Source organism: Mauremys reevesii, linkage group 8 (assembly GCF_016161935.1).
Source record: "Mauremys reevesii isolate NIE-2019 linkage group 8, ASM1616193v1, whole genome shotgun sequence".
Taxonomy (NCBI): Eukaryota; Metazoa; Chordata; order Testudines; family Geoemydidae; genus Mauremys; species Mauremys reevesii.
The window spans coordinates 21,039,285-21,058,063 of record NC_052630.1 but is presented as its reverse complement, the minus strand read 5'-3'; the positions used below and the strand labels follow the sequence as shown (position 1 = coordinate 21,058,063).

Below are 18,779 nucleotides of genomic sequence, written 5' to 3'. Positions count from 1 at the left end.
GTGAGGTTTCCTGAGGTGCTGCCTTGTGTGATAGAACTAAGTCCTCGTGGGTTTGGGGAAGAAGGGGCAGCAATTTGGTTCCTCTGGATTAGCTTGGCTCAGAGGCAGAACCTGGGTGTCAGTGAGGTCCCCAACTCTTAACTCTCTCAGTGTGGCTGGCTGAGGCAAAAGGAGGTTGAAGGATTTGCTCAAGGTCATGCTGTGAGTCAGTGGCTCAGCTGGCATAGACCCTCCTTGATCTTTGCTCTGACCCCTAAACCACACAGGATCCTGTATTTGATGCAATCCAGGTTCAGAGACAAGCTGGGTTCAATACACACTAATGGATGTTAGCTTGGGTTTAATCTCCCCTAGGAGGATTTTCACTTGGGTCTTTGTTCAAAATAGAGACAGGCCACAATGGTGCTTTGTCATGAATTAACTACTCAAGTCAGAGCTGCCACAGGTGGAACAAACACTCATGCTAGGAAGCTGTGGCATGACATTACAACATGTTCATCTCCATGTCATATGATGCTGCATTCTCTCACCGCCACAGGGCCACCATTTCACCAGGTGGAAATACACTTGAGGCTCAGTAACCAGGGTACAGAGATGGTTGGGGACTGAGCTGTAAACACCTTCACCGCTGTTTAGTTGGGAAGCCCGGAAACACTAAAAGGTGCGGTTCCCGCTGGTGCTACTGCATTCAACTGCAAGGGTCAAACCCTGGTGCCACTGAAGCCAATAACAGAACTCCCAGTGATCTCTTTGGGACCAGGATCTGGTCTCTTGGCCCCAGAGAGCTGGCCTGAAACACAAGCTGTAAAAATTTCAGCTCAAGCGTATTCTGCCTGGAATGGCCAAGATGCTACTGGCTTTGGAGACCAAGCCCACAGCACAGACCTAAGGCACTGAAAGCTGTCTGAGATTGTCAAAGCTGCTTAAGGGATTTAGACACACAGCTGCCATTAATTTCAATGGGAAATAGGTGTCTAAATCCCCTGGAGAGTTGAGCAATATTAGACCTTGGGCCTTCAGTCAGCAGAAAGAGGAGGCCTTTCCAGCATGGCAGCCCACAGGAGCAGGTGGTTGTCTCCTGCTGACTTCCCTCCACCCACATAGTCCTGGGAGCAAGCATAGACTGTCTGTAAGTAGGAATGCATTTGTAGCCAGTAACCTGTGGAGATTTTGAAGCTGCACAGAGCGAGCCCTTTTTGGCAACAGTTTGCATCAAGTGATCCAGCTTCAATAGAAGTGCTCAGAGGCATTGATGTTCCTATTTATAACCTATGAAGCCATTTGTAACCAATTAGTGGCGCTGGCTAGAGTAAGAGGTATAAATAGCTGAACAAATGTAAATATTAACACCGCAGTCTTTGATCCAGCCCTCTGAACTTTTACTGTGTGTCCTGTGAATCCAGCCCACTTAGGAAAGAACAAAGACCCTTTCCCCATGTTACAGCACTCTGCCTTCCAGAGTCAGGGATATTCGTAACTGAGCTCTGGGTCCTTCATATCAGGGCAGCTTTTCCATGCCAGGCTGTTTCCCCTTGGACGTAGGACTGAGGAGGCAGAGAGGGGTGTACAGTGCCTCTAAAAATCAGGTTCTATTTCAAGGCAAAATTGGCATTTCAAAAAGTCAATGTACAATTACATGTGGTTAGTGTGGACACGCACCCATGTGGCCGAGGTCAGATGTATGGACGGAACATGGAATATCCTGTGCTGAACTTGCTGGAGACCCCCACAATGGCCATGCACAACAGGATGAGTTAGGGAAAGCGCAGCTGTCCTCAGCTCTGAATTTCCTGCCTCTTGTTGGTTTCAGGCAGGATCTTAATGTTATTAGAATGCAGGCTTTAGAAATGAGGGAGCGGGGAGTCGTAGGAAGTCATGGGCCACTTCCTGAATGGGTGTCAATTGCCGTAGTTTCACTAAAGTCAATGGAGCTACTCTGATTTTCACCAGCTTGAGGTTCTGGGCTAGCCCCATGTTTGGGCTGCATGAGTGATCTATTATTTGTATTCTCTGTAGCACCCCGGACCCGGTCTGTCATGAACCAGGCCACACTGTGCTAGGTGCTGTACAAACAGAACAAAGACTGTCCTTCCCCAAACAGCTTCCAATCTAAGTAGGAGACAATAGATAGATAACGACAGACAGGGGCGTACAAGGAAACATGAGACAATATTGGTCAGCATGGTAGGCAGTGGCCTCAGCTCACCAGCAGTGTGACCATTGTCAAATTTTTTTGTAGGCCTCATGGCAAAGGAAAGTTATAAGGATGATTTTGAAGGAGGACAATGAGTTAGAGAGATCAGTGTCCTGCCTCAGACAGACCCCATTTGGCTCCTGATCCTGTTCTGACTCCCTAGGCCAGGGAGTACTGCCCTGTGCAAGACTTGGGTTCCACTCCCACACACTGCTCTGGGAGTGACCCAGCTCTGACTCCAAATCCTGGCTCTTCCCTTCAGGCCAACGGGCACTGGAAACACTTTGGGAGTACTTCTACATGGTCAGATCGGATACCGGTGCTTGGAACAGGGTGCCAGGACATGCTTGAACTCAACACTAACACCACTGAGAATACAGAGGCTGGAAAATGAATGCAAAAAGCTGCAGTGTGACAAGAGGCAGCACACTCAACCTCTAGGAAAGACTCCCCTCCCATTACTCATCTCTCCAGCTAACCAGTGGCACCAGGAGTCTCTAAATGGACAGCCTCTCCTGAATGGAGTCCCTTCCAGTTCTCTTGGCCAGAAGAATTGTGGGTCACAAAGAGACAACATCTTAAGGCAGAGGTGGGCAAACTATGTCCTGTGGGCCACATCCAGCCCACGGGACCCTCCTGCCCAGCCCCTGAGCTCCTGCCCGGGGAGGCTAGCCCCAGTCCCTCCCTGCTGTTCCCCCTCCCCCGCAGCCTCAGCTCGCTCCGCTGCCAGCGCAATGCATTGGGCGGTGGGGCTGCGAGCTACTGGGGCAGCGCAGCTGCAGAGCCGGGGCCTGACCCAGTGCTCTGTGCTGCACGCTGGTGTGGCTGGCTCCAGCCAGGCAGCGCAACTGCCTGTCCTGGTGCTCTGTGCGGTGCGGCTGTAACTGCACCAGCCACCGGTGTGCCAGGCAGCGCGGTAAGGGGACAGGGAGCAGGGAGGGTTGGATAGAGGGCAGGGGAGTTCGGGGTGGTGGTCAGTGGGTGGGGGTGTGAATGGGGGCAGGGGTCCCCAGGGGGCAGTCAGGAAGGAGAGTGGGGGTTGGATGGGGTTCTGGGGGCAGTCAGGAATGAGAGGAGGGGTTGGATGAGGCAGTGAGGTGTGGGCAGGGATTCTGGGGGGCAGTTAGGGGATGGGGGTTGGATGAGGCAGGAGTCCTGCCTCAATAGGGGTGAGAAGCAGGAGGGATCGGATAGGGGGCAGGGCAGGGCCAGGCCATGTCTAGCTCTTTGAGGAGGCAGCACCTCCACTAACCAGCCCTCCATACAATTTTGGAAACCCAATGCGGCCCTCAGGCCAAGAAAAAAAAAAAAGTTTGCCCACCCCAGTCTTAAGGACTAAGCTGAGAAGGGAGGGAAGACATCAGGGCCAGGTTCCTGTTTCTCCCCTGCAGGATTGTGGAATTTGATAGACTCTCAGGCAACGGGCAGTATCCACATGGCTGGGTTATGCAGTAGCCTAAGGAGCGGTATTGTTTGCTGTAGTACTGCATGCCTGGGAGGGGAGTATTCGACACCCCCAGAGCTTAGACAGGAAGCATTTACCAAGGGGAATGTCCCTTCTTTTCTGCCCTCTCCTCACACCTATTAAACTAATAGATTTAGTGGAACATGAGTTGTCTTCTTCCCCACACATCCCTGTAACTTCCAGCCCTGTACACACCCCAATAATGGACTTGTGGGCACACAGGCCTTTTAGGCCATAAACTGGTTGTGAGGTTCATAGCAGACTGCAGGCTCTTTGAGGAAAGAGATGGTCTCTTCCTATGTGTTCAGCGCCAGGCACAGCACAGTAGGGGCCTGATCCTGGTGAGGACCTCTCAGTGCTACCATAAGAAACAACAGCACTGTGGCAACAGATGCCCTAAATAAATAGGCATGTAGACCTCTTTTGTGCCCAGTTCAGGGGCTCAGAATCCTTTGGTGAGGACAGAAATGAATTACATTTCCAAACTTTCATTAACCATAATAATGATATTACATTAATAGCCACAGAATACCACCACCACCACATAAGCCCCTTTCAGCCAATGATCACAAAGCACTTTACAAAGAGCATCATTATCCCAGCTTCATCCTGCAAATGGGGAAACTGAGGCATGGCAAGGTGATGTGCCCAAGGTCACACAGAAGGTCAGTGGCAGAATCAGGAAAACTCCTGGGCTCCTGGTCCCTGCTCTAGTCACTTGATCATGCTGCCTCTCATATGGCACATTTCTCTCACCAGTCGCCAAGGGGCAAATTCTGCTATTTGGGTTTGACTGGCCCCTCTGAACACGTGGGAGCTTAGTGGCGCAATTGGATCTTTAAGAAATGCTGGTTCCACAAACAGTGATTATCAGCACCCAAGCTGGTGGCTAAAAGCTGGAAGCAAATAATCAGGAGGAATTATTATGCATTTGTCAACAATCTTTTCAGGGCAAAAATCCCTTCCCAGTCTCTCTTGCCTGAATCCAGCCCCTTTGTGTTCTCAGCTGATCACCCTAATCCCTGAAATCCAGCAAGCAAAGAAGTACAATCCCCATCCCTCCAGGACATTTATTCACCAGCCCTGGAGTTTATCAAGTAGCAAGACACAGAGGGTGCGTACATCCACCTGGTGTCTGAGGAAGGATTTGATCCCTATTGTCTCCTCTGTGAGCATCCCCCATGACATGTAGGCAGCCCGTGTTCCAGGTGTGGCTCCCGCAGAGGAAGCCTGGAAAGTTTACTTGTCTATGACACGATCCAACAAATCTGGGATCACCTGTTCTGTCGGCTGGAGCTTGCCAAGGAATTTTTCCTCGCACTTTGCCTTGGAGCTACTCCACTCCCTGGTATTGAGAAACCCAGGACAGGCAGGCCCAGGACTGTGATGGAGCATACAAGTCATTGAACTGCTGTTCTCTGTCAGTGGGAGTTCAGTTCTTCATGCACATAACCTTTAGAACTAAAAATCAACCGGGGGGGGGGAGACCAGCAGACCAACCCTCAGATGGTATTTTGCATTGATTGATTTGGGTACTGGCTAGCTTGGGTACCTTTATTAAGGGTCTTGGCCAAAGTTCTGCTAGCAAGCTAGATAATAAACAATCAAAGAGAAGAGAAAATAGATAACTTGCAAGGACCAATTAGTCCCTCAAGACTCTGAAATCTAAGTTGCAAAATAGGGAGCCATCCAGGCGAGCAGTATGTGCCTGTAGTGATCTCATGCAGCACATTAGCTAGCTGTGCTCTGCTTATTTAGCAATTCATACGTAGCATGTGTCTGTGTCTCACACACATACAATAGATACCCACTAACCTGGATAAGGGAGGGGACATCATTCCCGGATCTCTCTTCATTCTGATCAAACTCTGCCCACCTATTAGATCCATGTCTATTTACACATAGGTGGTGGCACAAGCAAGTCTATTGCACATCAGTGTGTGTGTGACTGCACAGATCTTTCAAACCATGTTGCATGTAGACAATATAGTCTATGCACTGCTGTCCAAAAAGTCTTTAAAGGAGGTGGACATGGGGCTTGAGCACATTAGTCATAACAAAGAAAGCCTAAGAAAAAAATCATTCCTTGTCTTGCAGGCCATCAAAAAGGAAGAAAAAAAAACACACTGGGATAGTCCACCCTGATGTGACATTTTCCTTCCTATTCCTCTCAGCCAAACCCCATGCAAAATAAGCCCCTATTCCCATAGCAAAGGAAGAGCTGTACTTACTGCTAGTGCTCATGCTGCTGATCCTGCTCGGTCCTTCTCATTCAACAAAGCTGCTCTTTCAATCCTCTCTTTTTTATGGGAATGGGTTTTTCCTTTTCTTCCTAGGAGAAATCTTTCCGTGTGATTGCCATCTAATTCATGCCAAGGTGTCTCCTGCGTCCCACGCTATTCTCTCCCCAGGCTCCTGCCTTTGCTCTTAATTTTGAGCAGGCAGATACTAAAGTCAGGGGTGGGGACAAAAAGAAGCAGAGAACCTGAGAATAAACCAGGGCAGGGTGTTCCTCCGTCTCTCTCCCCTCCCAGCAACAGATCCGCCGTGTGAAGCAGCGCACAGAGGCAGCTGACTGACTCCTGCTCAGGGCTGACTTCTCTGGAGGGTGCTGTCATGCAATGCAGACCAATTCCAGCGAAAGCGCTTCTTATAGCTCCAGGGGGGGTGTGGACCACAGAAGGGGGAGGAGGACCCGCACAGAGCTTGCTCATCAGAAGAAGCTGCTCGCCCCCCACCCCAGTTATCATATAGCTATTGAATCTATCCGAGGGGAGCCCCACCTAGCGCTCACCTCCTCCCAGGCAAGTTTGTCAGCAGAAGCCTCTTTCCAGTGCAGCTGGAGGAGTTCCATTCAGGCAGGGCTGGGGCTGAAAATTGTGATGAAAACGAAGAGGCGAGAGAGAGAGGAAATTAGCCACATTGGGCAGGGTTTGCTTGGCTTGATCCTGCTGGTGGCAAAGGGGCTGTTCGGGCTGCCCTCTGCTGGCTGAAACGCGCCGGTGCTGGTTGCATGCAATGCATCGAGTTTGCAAAGTGAAGGAAGCAGGCAAGCAAGCAGGTGTATCCATTTGCAATTTTGCAAATTCCTCCCCCTCACTCATCCGATGTGTTCTCCAACTTTCACCTTTCCCTATCGTCACGGTCCCATCATATTTATAGCCGGGGGGAGGGTGACTGACTGGGAGGCCCTCAAAGTTTCTTCTTCAGTAGGCTTAGCAGACTAGGATTTGTATTTGTTTATAATTTCCATGGAGAATATCTATGTTTATTTTTAAGCATTTTTTTCCCATTTTGATTTATTTAAATTGTCACCGTTGTGCAGACTGATGGGTTTTAGGCATTTTTTTAATTTTGCTCGATTTAATTTTTCACAGAGTGGGAAATTATGGGGAGTCAGACATGGATTATTTAATAACAGGAGACGATTTCAAACGTTCAAGCTTTATAATTGTTAAAACACATATTGTCAACACCACATGTCAAGCTATACAATGTAAGTGTCCTTAAATCAGACTCTAAGTTTTCAAGCAGCATTTTTCTTACTTTGCCAATTATAATTGCTCGAAATATTTTTTCCTGGGTTTGTGTGTGTAGGGTGAAATCGATCTTTACTGACATTTACTGAAAAAATCGAATCCTACCAAGCCTAATCGTAAGTGGCCAAAGGAGTCACTATTGGCCCTCTCCATCAGAATGTGAGCATCCGACCTTTAGCTCCTGTATCTCCCACCTGTCATTCCATAGGAAGGATGCTCCTCCATTTTGACAGCTATAAAAACACCTGGTATTATCCCCCTTGTGCCATAGTAAGTGATCCATCCCAGAAATGCTGCTTAGTGAACTGTGGCTATAGAAAATACTATTTTATGCTTAAAAAAAAAAAGCTCTCTTGTGTTAAGATTCTCACTAAGAGTTTTCTAGTGTCCTGGTCCCTCTGGCTTCAGTGGAAGGTTTGCTGGATTAAGGACCTCAGGATTTGACCTTTAGTTGCAGGTCTTTTTCCCGACGCCGTGTCCCACATTTGGAAATCAGGAGCTCTGCTGACTTCAGTACATCAGGGAATGATTTGGAAGAGGGCTCTAGGGGAACTGGAGGAATGCGTATATCACACCTGGCTGTCCAGATGGAAAAATGCTCTTCCCTGGGAATCAGCGAGGAGCTGTCTTTGCAGGCATCAGATCAGGATTCCGGAAAGGACTTCAAAGTCATCCACTCTTTGTTTTGTTAGTAACTCTGTACCTACCGGAATAAAGCATCACCCAGCGGAGCTGCTCATGCGGTTCAGTCAGCTACAGTTTAGGAACTGAGACTTGCTGTGTGGCAGTCCCACCTGAAGAGTAGCTCAGACAGGGTTCAAAGAAGCAAGCAATGATCTCATGTCTAATGAAAGGGGTTTCTTTATGCAGCCTGACAAGCTTTGCATCTCTCCCAGCTCCTTTGGCTGCACTGCCTGCCACACAGGCAGGGCCATTTTTCTGTTTGATTTGAGGAAGCAGATGTTTCTGGTGACGTGTAGTGGGTCGTGTGAATTACTTGTGCACCTTTGGTTGTACTGCAAACCAACTGATGAAATCCTCTATGTGTCTATTTCATTTGTGTATCATAGGAGCAGTCTGCTCATTTCCATAGGGAGGTGGGGAGGTTCAGGACACTGGAACTGAGGTTGGAAATTGATGTAGGAGAGAGGGGATTAATTTAAAACAAGAAAGCAATGTAGTTAGTAAGTCAGGAGTCTATCATCACTCTGCTCACTTTGCCTATATGTTGTATACCTGTCCCCTGTCCTTTGTCGGTCTTTGAACTTGTAGTAATGCCTATAGTTAACATTTCCTTTATAAGAGTCTGTTTTCAGTTGCTTATGACTTTGCCAAATGAGGTTGAAATTTTCAATGCCAGGTGTCTGGCTTGGACTGATTTTTTGAGGAGATGGGAGGGAGGAGTTTCAGCAAAAATGACTCACCTGTTTATGAGAATGAGGTTAGGGGAAAATACATTGCTTGAAACTTGGCAAGCGAGTCACCCTTGGGCCAGAGAAGTGTGTATTGCTGTCCTTATGAAAATCCACCATGATATGTCTGAGTGACATGCCTCTGAAAATCACTATTTGCACATGCATATTTAGAGGTTTGTTAGAGGCTGGCAACTAAATTCTCCCAATGTTCCATCTGTACTGAGCGTGCTCCACCAGGGCAGAGGGGCTGAGTAGGACGTTTCCTGCAATTGCTTCTCCCACTAACTGGAGGCTCTTGTGTCAGATAGGGGAGACTGTCTCTCTTGTGCTCTCAATGGAACCAGGAAAAGGAGGATATAATAGAATATATAACGCTGTTATAGGTTTAGCCAGTAGGTGGTACCCTATGTAACATACCTTGGCCTTGCAACAGCCATTCCTGGCAACGCAATGACAGTGAGCATATCTGGTGTGTCTCTCTGGGAAGGCAGCTCGGTAGCCAGTCCATATTGAGTACAGAAGCCTGCCCTGCTAGTAGCAGTCCTGCAACCTGTACAAGGGGTACATGACAGAGGAAGCGGGCAGCCTGAATCAAATGTAGAGGGAGGGGCAAGGGTGGGTGGAATAGGAGCAGTCTGGATAGGAACGGAGCACGATAGTCCATAACCATTCAAGAGCACTGCTTTTCACAACCTGGAATAGAGTCGAAGTTTCCCAAGTCCCAACTTTCCTCTGCTAACAGCAAAGATTTGGGAAACCCATTAGCAAAGGGGGTGTCTTATCTCACTCTAGTGACTGGTCCATATAGAGGATAACTGCTACCACTGACTCCCTTAGCTCAAGTGGTAGATGTCTGTGCTCTGGAGCTAAAGGTCCTGCTGCTGATGACCTAAGAGGAGCATCAATATAATTCCACATAATGGAATTGCTGTTTTTTCAGTTTGCTTTTTTTTAAATATTGAGTTTTTTATCTGTAATTTCTTATATTAAAGGAACCTTACAGTTGCAAAGCCAAGCACTGAAACAGTAGGAAATCCCAGGAATTAGATTGCCTGTGCCACCTTAATATGGCTCCCTTGTGCCTAAGCATTATGGTACAATGTTTAATTACACGATAAAACACGTTTTTTCCCCCACAAGACTCCCGCCTCACTCAGTGCACAGCATGGATGGTGCTAAGAGATGACTCGGGGTTGTGTAGTCAATGAAGCTGGCTGTCCTGGCTTCATTTGGTGCAGAAGTTGGAACGTGTGTAGTGAACGAGGCAGAGGACCGCAGGAAAGGACAGGGCGGTCTTGTGGTTTAGGCTGTTGAATGCGCCCCGGAGAACTGAATTCTACCCCTGCCTCTGCCACAGAGGTCCGGCTTGATGCTGGGCAAGTCTTTTAAACCCAACTTCTCACAAGTGGCTGCTGCTTGTGTTCCTCACTTTCTTGGTGCCTGACTTGAGACCCTGTGGTCTGATGTACAGAAGTCCTGAGCAATCAGCTGTAAGTGAAGTAAATGTGAGCTGTGCTCTGGACATGCAATGTGCTATGAAAATACTACATACTCTGAGGCTCTAGATGTCTCAGGCTGGACTCCCAAAACTACTAGACACTTAATAAATGTTGGCCTTAATCTTTCTGTGCCTCAGTTCCCTACCTGTGAAGTGGGGATAATAGCACCCCCTCATCTTACAGAGTTGCTGTGAAGATAAATCCATTCAGGTCTGTAAAGCACCCAGATCCTACAGTGCTAATTGCCATAGGAAAGCCAGGGAGGAAATTAATAACCATGTATTCAGTGCAGTATTTGATGGTATCTATGCAGTAAACATGACATTGGGCCACACATTGAATGATGGGGATAAAAAGAAATATTGAATAACTACCCATTCTGTGAGCACCATCCACCTGGTGCACTAAATGAGGCAGGGGCCCTTTGAAACAAATTGTATTTGATCATGTAATGAAAGACTGTATCATAATGTAGACACACCAGAGGGCTGAATGAAGGCTGCACAGGTAGTTTTGATTCCGGCATTTCCTAACGTCTGAATGCTTGACTTGGCAACCTTAACGTCCCTTTTCACATAGCTTTGTTTTGTATATAGCTGTGGTGAGAGAAAGGAGGCAGCTGCCAGAGTGTTTTCCACAAGGGCCCCTCAGCTTTGAAACTGTCTCCCTCACCCCTTCCACACTAGCCCATGTCTATTGCCTTTCAGGATACACCGCAAGGCCCGTTTGTGTTCCCTAGTGGTGTGGGAGTGGGAAGGCTTTGTGTGGGAGATACATGTTTTGCTGCTGCGTTGTCATAGGTTGTTGGGAAGAGGCAAGGGTGCCAGGACAGGAACTTCTTAACAGAAGTGTGTGCAAGTCTAAATTCCATCAATCTGAGGCCCTCGGTGACATCTGTGCAGCCCCATTGCCTTCAGTGCAGGAGTGAACTAAATTGCTAAGGAGAAATGTCCTGACCTGTTAGAATTTAATGCAGAAACTCTGGCTGTAAGTCAGTTGGAAAAGGTGTGATGTCCTGATGGTGCTCTCTAATGTAAGTCCAGAGTCACTGCCTTTGAAGTCAATGGAGTATTCAAGGTATAACAGATCAGAAACTGTCCCTTGGAGTCCATAGATAAGCTGGCAGTCAGGACAAGGGGAGATAAATGTCTGAGATGCTCTGGTTTAGTGGAGAGGCCAGGAGCATAGGCAGCTAGGGTAGAAGTGGGCAGAACATTCAGTGCTTCAACCAGCATAAAGCCCTACTCCCAACTGCAGCACCCACAAGTTATTTGCCAGCGGTCGGGCTCTGTTCCAGTCTACACAGCCACACGACAGCCCTTCCCGGCATTTCCCAGCGCCGAGAGGAGGAGACACAGAGAGACAGGGGCAGACGTTCCCTGGGCTGTGTGCATTACAATGATAATCAAATGATAGGTTCTTTTCAAGCAAACTCACGTTTTCAGACATTAATTTTAGCACTGTCCAAATGTTTAGGGGGAAAAAAACGACTCAAACTGTCTGGAATGGTTGTGGGCTGGCCGTGCTCCAAGCATCATTGGAGAACAGTTTTGCTCAGCTCTTTATGAGCATCCTGCAACACAGACGATACATATGTGACTAAAGGGACAGCGCTCCTGAAGGGATTTGCCTCCATGCACGGAATTCAAATCACAGAAGGAGCTAGAGGGCTTTTGAAATTGACTAGCTGCCTTACCAACCAATAAACATGCCAACATCCCAGCATAAACATTCCCATGAAAGGGTGGAAGTGTTCCCCGAAGAGGAAATCAGAAGAGTGGGCACCAGGACAGCCGGGGAGACCTGCCTTGCCATGTGAGAATTTCTGTCCCTCCACTTCCCCGTATCTAACCTGTGGATAATAATACAGACCCACCCAACAGGGGAATTGGGAGGCTTAATTAGATGGGTGACTTTAATAGGGTTGCCTGGGGGGAAACTGAGAGCACAAAGCCGCAAATAATTCACCTCTCAGTGTCCAGTTTTCATCAACCTTTCTGGCACAGTTAATAGCCTTGCCCTGGACCAATCCCTAGGGTTGCCCACTGCATGATCAGCATTTCAGAAGGGCCAGGCTGAGAGCTCAGATAAGTCCCTGAGAAAGGAATAAAGCTGTTACAGGGACAAATAGCCACTTGTGATGAATAGGGAAAATGGTACAGACAATTAACCATGCTAAAGACTAGGGGCTAAGTCACTCCTGGGGTAACTGCACTGAACCCAAAGGAGGCCCTACAGCTGTTGAACCAAGACCTTTCTGGTGTCTTGCTCCAGATGCTATCTGCTCTGATAGCACAAGCTTCGAGGAGGAGTGTCGCTCCCAGAAACAGCAGAATATCGGGATCTGCTTTGAGGGTAGGACTCCTTAGTAGTTCCATAGGGCTTGACACCATAGGTCAGACACTCTGGGCTTGAGTTTTCACTACTTGTGTGTGTGCAACTTTACACATGCATGTACTTGTATGTTCATGGCACCTACACCACACCACAGTCTAGGTGGACAACTTACTGTGCAAAAAATGTGCATGTGCAAAGTTACCCACACTGCCTTGTGAAAGCCAGGCTCTGAAGCAGAACAGTTCTGGGGTCGGCTCGATCGTCTGATGTAAAGCAGCATCAGGGAACTGAAGTCAGTGGGGCTCTGCTGATTTATAGCATCTGAGGTGCAGCCTGCTGAAGTATCTGACCTGCTTTCAAGAGTCCTGCTGTGTACCAGGCCATTAAGGTCCCAGAAGTTGACACTGGTTTTTCGTTTTCCCTTTCAACTTTCCCTGCAGCACTGAGGATTGATTGAAAGAGCAAGCACCCTCCCACCACCCATGAGGTCGGGATCCCAATACGTGATCAATGGATGGTCCTACCAACCATGAGAATTTCTTGTAAAACAACCTCAGAGTTTCCTTCCTTCATGGAGGCTTGTTGGCTCTTCTCCCTCAACTTTCCCAGACCTCCCCCTCCCCCAGGGGATAACACAGTAAGAGCAATTTAGCCTTGGCAAACATTTCTTCTGTCTTGTTGCTGGAATGGCTTTATCACAGGTCAGTGTTTTTCCTTCTGTTCCTCACATTGTTTCACTGGGAAACTCAAACTCAAAGTGGTTCCTGCAATTTTGGGGGTGAAATTCAGTTCTGAATGTGAGGAACAACCAGCACTAGCCAAGTGCGAGACTGGCAGGCGCTGCACACAGGGCTGCCCAGAGGGGTGGCAAGTGGGGCAATTTGCCCTAGGCCCCGGGCCCTGCGAGCCCTGACCGAGAATCCCTTCCCCGGCTACTCACCTGGTGGCAGTCCGGGTCTTTCGGCGGCACTTCGGCGATGGGCCCTTCACTCGCTCCTTTGGCAGCACTTCAGCCGCGGGTCCTTCGGTGCTGCTGAAGATGCGGAGCGAGTGAAGGACCCGCCGCAGCTGATGCCACAGACTTGGAGCGAGTGAAGGACCTGCCGCCGCCGCAGACTTGGAGCGCCGCCCAGTGAGTACAAACGCTGCAGTAGGTGGCACCTTTTTTTTATGTCCGCTCCCCCCGCTTTGCCACAGGCCCTCTGAATCCTCTGGGCGGCCCTGACTGCACGCGCTTTCCTCCCCTCCCACCAGCTCTGCCAACCTCAGCAGTGGCCTGCCCATCCCCCCTGCTATTCTAGTCCTTCCTTTTCCTCCTCACTTCCTATACTCCCAGCCAGTGCACCTCAGTCCTGATCTGCAGCCTCCACTCCTCCTGCTGATCTAGTTCAGGTACTCCCACAGATCTATCAATAACCCTCAATCATGACTCACAACATCCTCTCTTATTCCCAATGTAGGCATCTTGTGACACTGTTGGATAGTTCTGGGATGTGGACATAATCATATGTAGGCAGAAGGACTAAACTCATTTACTCTTTTGTTTTAAGGCAGGAGTTGAACTCAGGCCTTCAGAGCTGAATGGCCAGTGCAGGAGAATTAAGATAATTGCATTTCAGTTGCTGGACAGAATTATGTAGTCAGCAAAATCAAATTTCCTTCTAGAATTCCAGTAACTGGACTTGAGCAATACAAAGAATACTTTATTCAGTTAATGTTGCCTCTTTTTCTGCCAGAGGAATGACCACAAATGTATGGTGATTGTCAAAATTATTGGTTAGTCAAAAAAATTTCCTTTTCCGGTGGTTTGATATTCTAAATTTGAAATCTGAGCTGTCTCTCTTAGATGTGATTGGTCGTTTAAGTCATGTGGTCTTGTTTTTGCTCCCTGATTGACTGAGCATAACTCTTAACATCACATTTTTTGGTGTTAATATGCACAGAGAAATCAAACCTAATATTTCATTCTTGTTATTATTTGAGCATGAGATTTAAAATTCATTTAACACTATTAAACTTCAACCACATGAAGTTGCAATTTTTTTTGAAAAATTTTAGTCCAAAGATGGACAAAATTGGAAATTTTTGTGAAAACAAGTTTTTTGTCAAAAATTTCCATTTTTTGGATAAGACTGAAAAATGAGGGTTTTTGTTTGTTTTGATTTTAAGTTTAGCATTTTTTCTCCCCTGCCACTCCTTCCACCCATAGTGCAATAGCAAAATTTAAAAAAAGGGTAAAAGGGGGAGGCAGGCATGGGGGAAAGGTAAATGGAGGGGGAAGAAAATAAAAGAAAGAAAAATGAGGCATTTTGAAAATGAACATTTTTGATAATTTCTTGAAAATTTTCCTATTAAAATGGTTCGTGTTTGAAACCCACAGGATGAAAATGACTGACATTTCTGGCAATTTGTCTTCCAATTTTTTGACAAAATTTGAATAAATCTTTGCAGAAAAATCTGGTGCGGTGTTTGCCTATTGTGTTACCAGCCTGCAGTGCCTTTAAAGCAGAGACATAAAAACAAACAGACCCTGGGGAAAGGAGTTGGACTTTTACTGGTCACTCTTACGTCATGGCACGGAAAATGATTTTTGGGAGTTAGCAGCAAATGCTTTCTAGTACATGTTTGCAGCAGGCATCAACTAATTGAACTGGGACATCCACTAAGGACAAATGTCCTCTAGGCCAGTGCCTCTCAGCTTTCCCAGACTACTGTCTCCCTTTCAGGAGTCTGATTTGTCTTGCACACCCCAAGTTTCACCTCACCTAAACTACTTGCTTACAAAATCAGACATAAACTTACAAAAGTGTCACAGCGCACTGTTACTGAACAATGGTTTACTTTCTTGTTTTTGCAGTATAATTATAAAATCAATTGGAATATAAATATTGTACTTACATTTCAGTGTATAGTATATAGAGCAGTATAAACAAGTCATTGTCTGTATGAAATGTTAGTTTGTACTGAGTTTGCTAGTGTGTTTTATGTAGCCTGTTGTAAAACTAGGTAAATATCTAGCTGAGTTGATGTATCCCATGGAAGACCTCTGTGTACCCCCAGGGATACACATACCCCTGGTTTAGAACCACTGCTCTAGGGGCTAATCAGAGACCAAAATCATTTCACTTGTGTCCACGGCCAGGTGCCCGGAGGTGAAAGCTGAGGATGCTATTTCACTATGTCACAAGCCTTCCCCTGAATTTGACTCTTTTTTTTGTTTCGTTTTGTTTTCATTTTTTCTTACTGCTGCAAGGATCTGAACATCCTGACCCTAATCTCACTGTATTTCCCCCTCTGCCACGTAGATCATGAAGTACAAAGCTGTTTACTGGGAGGGCTGTGGCTGGCTGGTTAACTGCACTTAGTGTATTATCACAACTCTGGTTTGAACTTGGAATGATCACTGTGAGGGAACGGGTCTTCATTATTAAAACAAAGCAATGTGAGCTGGGGCTCCTGGGTTCTGGTCCTGATGCTCACTGACTGGCTGTGTGATTTTGGGCAAATCCCTCTGCCTCTCAGTGGCTGTTCCCCTAGATCTAGCTGAATTCATGTGTGTGACGCACGGCAGGATCCTTGTTAGGAAGGCGATAGAGAAGGGCAGTGGGTTAGATTGCTATCTGGAATCTCACTATCAGCAGAAGTTTGAAATAGGGTTGCTAACCCTCCAGGATTGTCCTGGAGTCTCCAGGAATTAAAGATTAAAAGATTGTCATCTGATGAAACGTCCAGGAACACATCCAACTCTGGTTGGCAACCCTAGTTTGAAAGTATGTGGTCCCCTCTCCATTCCAGAAACGCCAATCTCTCCCTGTGGGTAGCTGTGTGTCTCTGCGGTAGCTGCACACTGTCAGCTCATAGTCAGAGCCCTGGCTCATCCTTGGGGCAGGCCTTGTTCTGTAATGTGCTGCAGTCTGCTTTTCCCTCTTGTGGTCCAGTCCAGCCCAGCTCTAACATGCTAATTTCTATGGTGTCTGGGGATGCAGCGTGAGAGGCACGTAGCCAAGTGCTATCCTGGCTTGGTCTCTGCTGAGACCTGAGATGTTTCTGGCACAGTAGCTGCTGCCACCTACTGGCTGTAACAGTTAATGCCTCAGAGAACAGAATACCATTTGCACTTGACATTTTTCATCTTCGGAACAGCTTTACAAGTACTAACAAATGAATCTTCACACCCCCCTGGGCGGCTGGGGACTATGGTTATCTGTGTTCTGCAGACAGGGAAACTGCGGGAGGGGGCAAAGTGAGTTGCACTAAGGCCACAGTGGAAGTCACAGCCCAGAACTCAGGAGCTCCTGGTGCCTAGCCTGGTGTTCAGGCCAATCGCGTGGAAGGCTGCCTGCCTAGCTAGTGCTGCTCTCCAGGTTCAGGTCCCCAAGTGTGTGAAATTACATCTAACAGCTTACTGGACTACCAGCAAGAACCTTCACGGTGTCCCTCGCAGTGTCCCCAGCCTCTACGGGCTGTTTGATGGGCTATGGCTACATGACTTGTGCTGAGTCCCAGTCCAGTTTACAGGGAACAAACAGCCATCTCAAGGAATCCATCCCCTCAATTGCCCCTGTGTTGGCAGCCTCAGCAGAGCCGAGTGGTGGGGACTCCTCCCCTCTCAGCTGTGGAGGCAGTCCATCCAGGTCAGGGTTCAGGCACATCAGCACCACCTGCCCCTGCCCAAGCCGTACCTTCCTTGGGGATCTAAACAGAGGGCTTCAGGCTCTAGCACTGTCAGTCTGGGGATGCCAGACAATACTAAATTCCCCTGGATAATTTAATGGGAAATTTAAAGAATCTCCAGCAAAGACCCTTTGCTCAGTTACCAGAATCAATGAGAAGTTATGCAATAAAGGGCTGTGCTCCAAAACTCATTAATGTCCTTTATTGTGCAGAGCAGAACTGGAAACTGCAATCAAAGGTTCTTCTGAGGTTGTTTATTAGTTTTGCAGATAACAGTGGCCGAGTGCCGGCTGTGGGGCTGTGATACTGCAGAGTACAGGCTCCTCTGACATTCCAGAGGTAGAGGAGGAAGGGGAACTGGCTTTTTTTTTTTTTTGGTCTGACAGACTGTGTAACAATGGTGTTTTTTGATTGCCTGCCAGTGGGGCTGAGCTGAAGGTTTAGCAGACTAGTTTAATGAGGTTTGTCCATGTCCCTTATCAGAGTTCCTGTCAAGGTTTCTGCTGGGAGCTGCCTCCTGCCAGGTGCAGCAAGCAGCTTCCAGTTACCCTTCAGCCTGGTTCATTGTAGTCAGCTGGCCAGCCCCTCCCCCACATTTAGCAGGCACTCCTCCTCACTACCCTCCATGCTTGGCTGTTGTGGTCTAGGACAGGGGTGGGCAAACTTTTTGGCCGAGGGCCACATCAAGGTTGTGCAACTGTATGGAGGGCCGGGTAGGGAAGGCTGTGCCTCCCCAAACAGCCTATCCCCCGCCCCCATGCACCTCCTCCCACTTCCCGCCCCCCTCAGAACTGCTGACCCATCCAACCTCCCCTGCTCCTTGTCCCCTAACCGCCCCCTCCCAGGACCCCCGCCCCCTATCCAACTCCCCTGCTCCCTGACTGCCCCAATCCCTATCCACACCCCCACCCCCTGACAGCCCCCCCCCGGGACTCCCACCCCCCTATCCAACCGCCCTCTACTCCTCATCCCCTGACCACCCCCTCCCGGGACCCCTCGCCCCTAACTCCCCCCTGGGATCCCACCCCCTTATCCAACCCCCCCTGCTCCAGGTCCCCTGACTGCCCTCCCAACCCCTATCCACATTCCTGCCCCTGACAGGCCCCCAACACTCTCACTCCCAACCCTCCCTGTTCCTCATCCTCTGACCGCCCCAGAACCTCTGCCCCATCCAACCACCCCTCTTCCCTGACTGCCCCCAGGACCCCAGTTACTCCCTTACCCCGCCCCCCCCCCGCTCCCTGCCCCCTTACCAGCAGCAGGAGCTTGCAGCGGCGACACCCGGCCAGAGCCAGCTGTGCTCCCCATGCTGCCCAATGGGGAGTGTTTTGTCATTTTTAAAAAAAGCTTCACTGAATTGCTCTGCTTCCTTTTGTTCTTCATTTCAACCCCCACCCCCCTTCCATCTTTCTCTTTAAACAAGGAGAGCCAGCAGATGTTCCCAGCCCACTCTCCGTCAGGCCCACAGAGTAGTTTGGGAATCTGTGTCCCACAGGAAACCAGCTGGGAGTTGCCACTTTCTTAGGTCTGTAGCCCAAATGTGCTCTGAGCGGTGACTTTTTGAGCCTTTACCTCAGGTGGCTTCTCGTTTCCATTTTACAGCAGTGAATGTAAAATTCATGGAAGTTCTGTATCGCCAGGTCTGGAAACCACAGT

At 48.3% G+C, this 18,779-nt stretch overlaps 1 protein-coding gene across 8 annotated transcripts in view; it reads right to left on the bottom strand.

The window, feature by feature from the left end:
- The window catches only part of ABLIM3 (actin binding LIM protein family member 3), a 113,034-nt gene extending 106,305 nt beyond the window's left edge, over nt 1-6,729 (bottom strand). For 2 of the 8 annotated variants that reach the window (XM_039483678.1, XM_039483681.1), the window contains exons 1-2: nt 6,145-6,364; nt 5,891-5,991 (exon numbers count right to left, since the gene is read on the bottom strand). In XM_039483678.1, coding sequence (XP_039339612.1) covers nt 5,891-5,903 — 13 coding nt within the window. In that variant the 5' untranslated portion in view covers nt 5,904-5,991; nt 6,145-6,364. Of the gene's footprint in view, nt 1-5,890; nt 6,368-6,453 lie in introns of those variants that run through there. The other 6 variants (XM_039483679.1, XR_005583488.1, XM_039483680.1 and 3 more) reach the window with 6 other exon arrangements.
- Between the last annotated feature and the right edge of the window lie 12,050 nt (nt 6,730-18,779).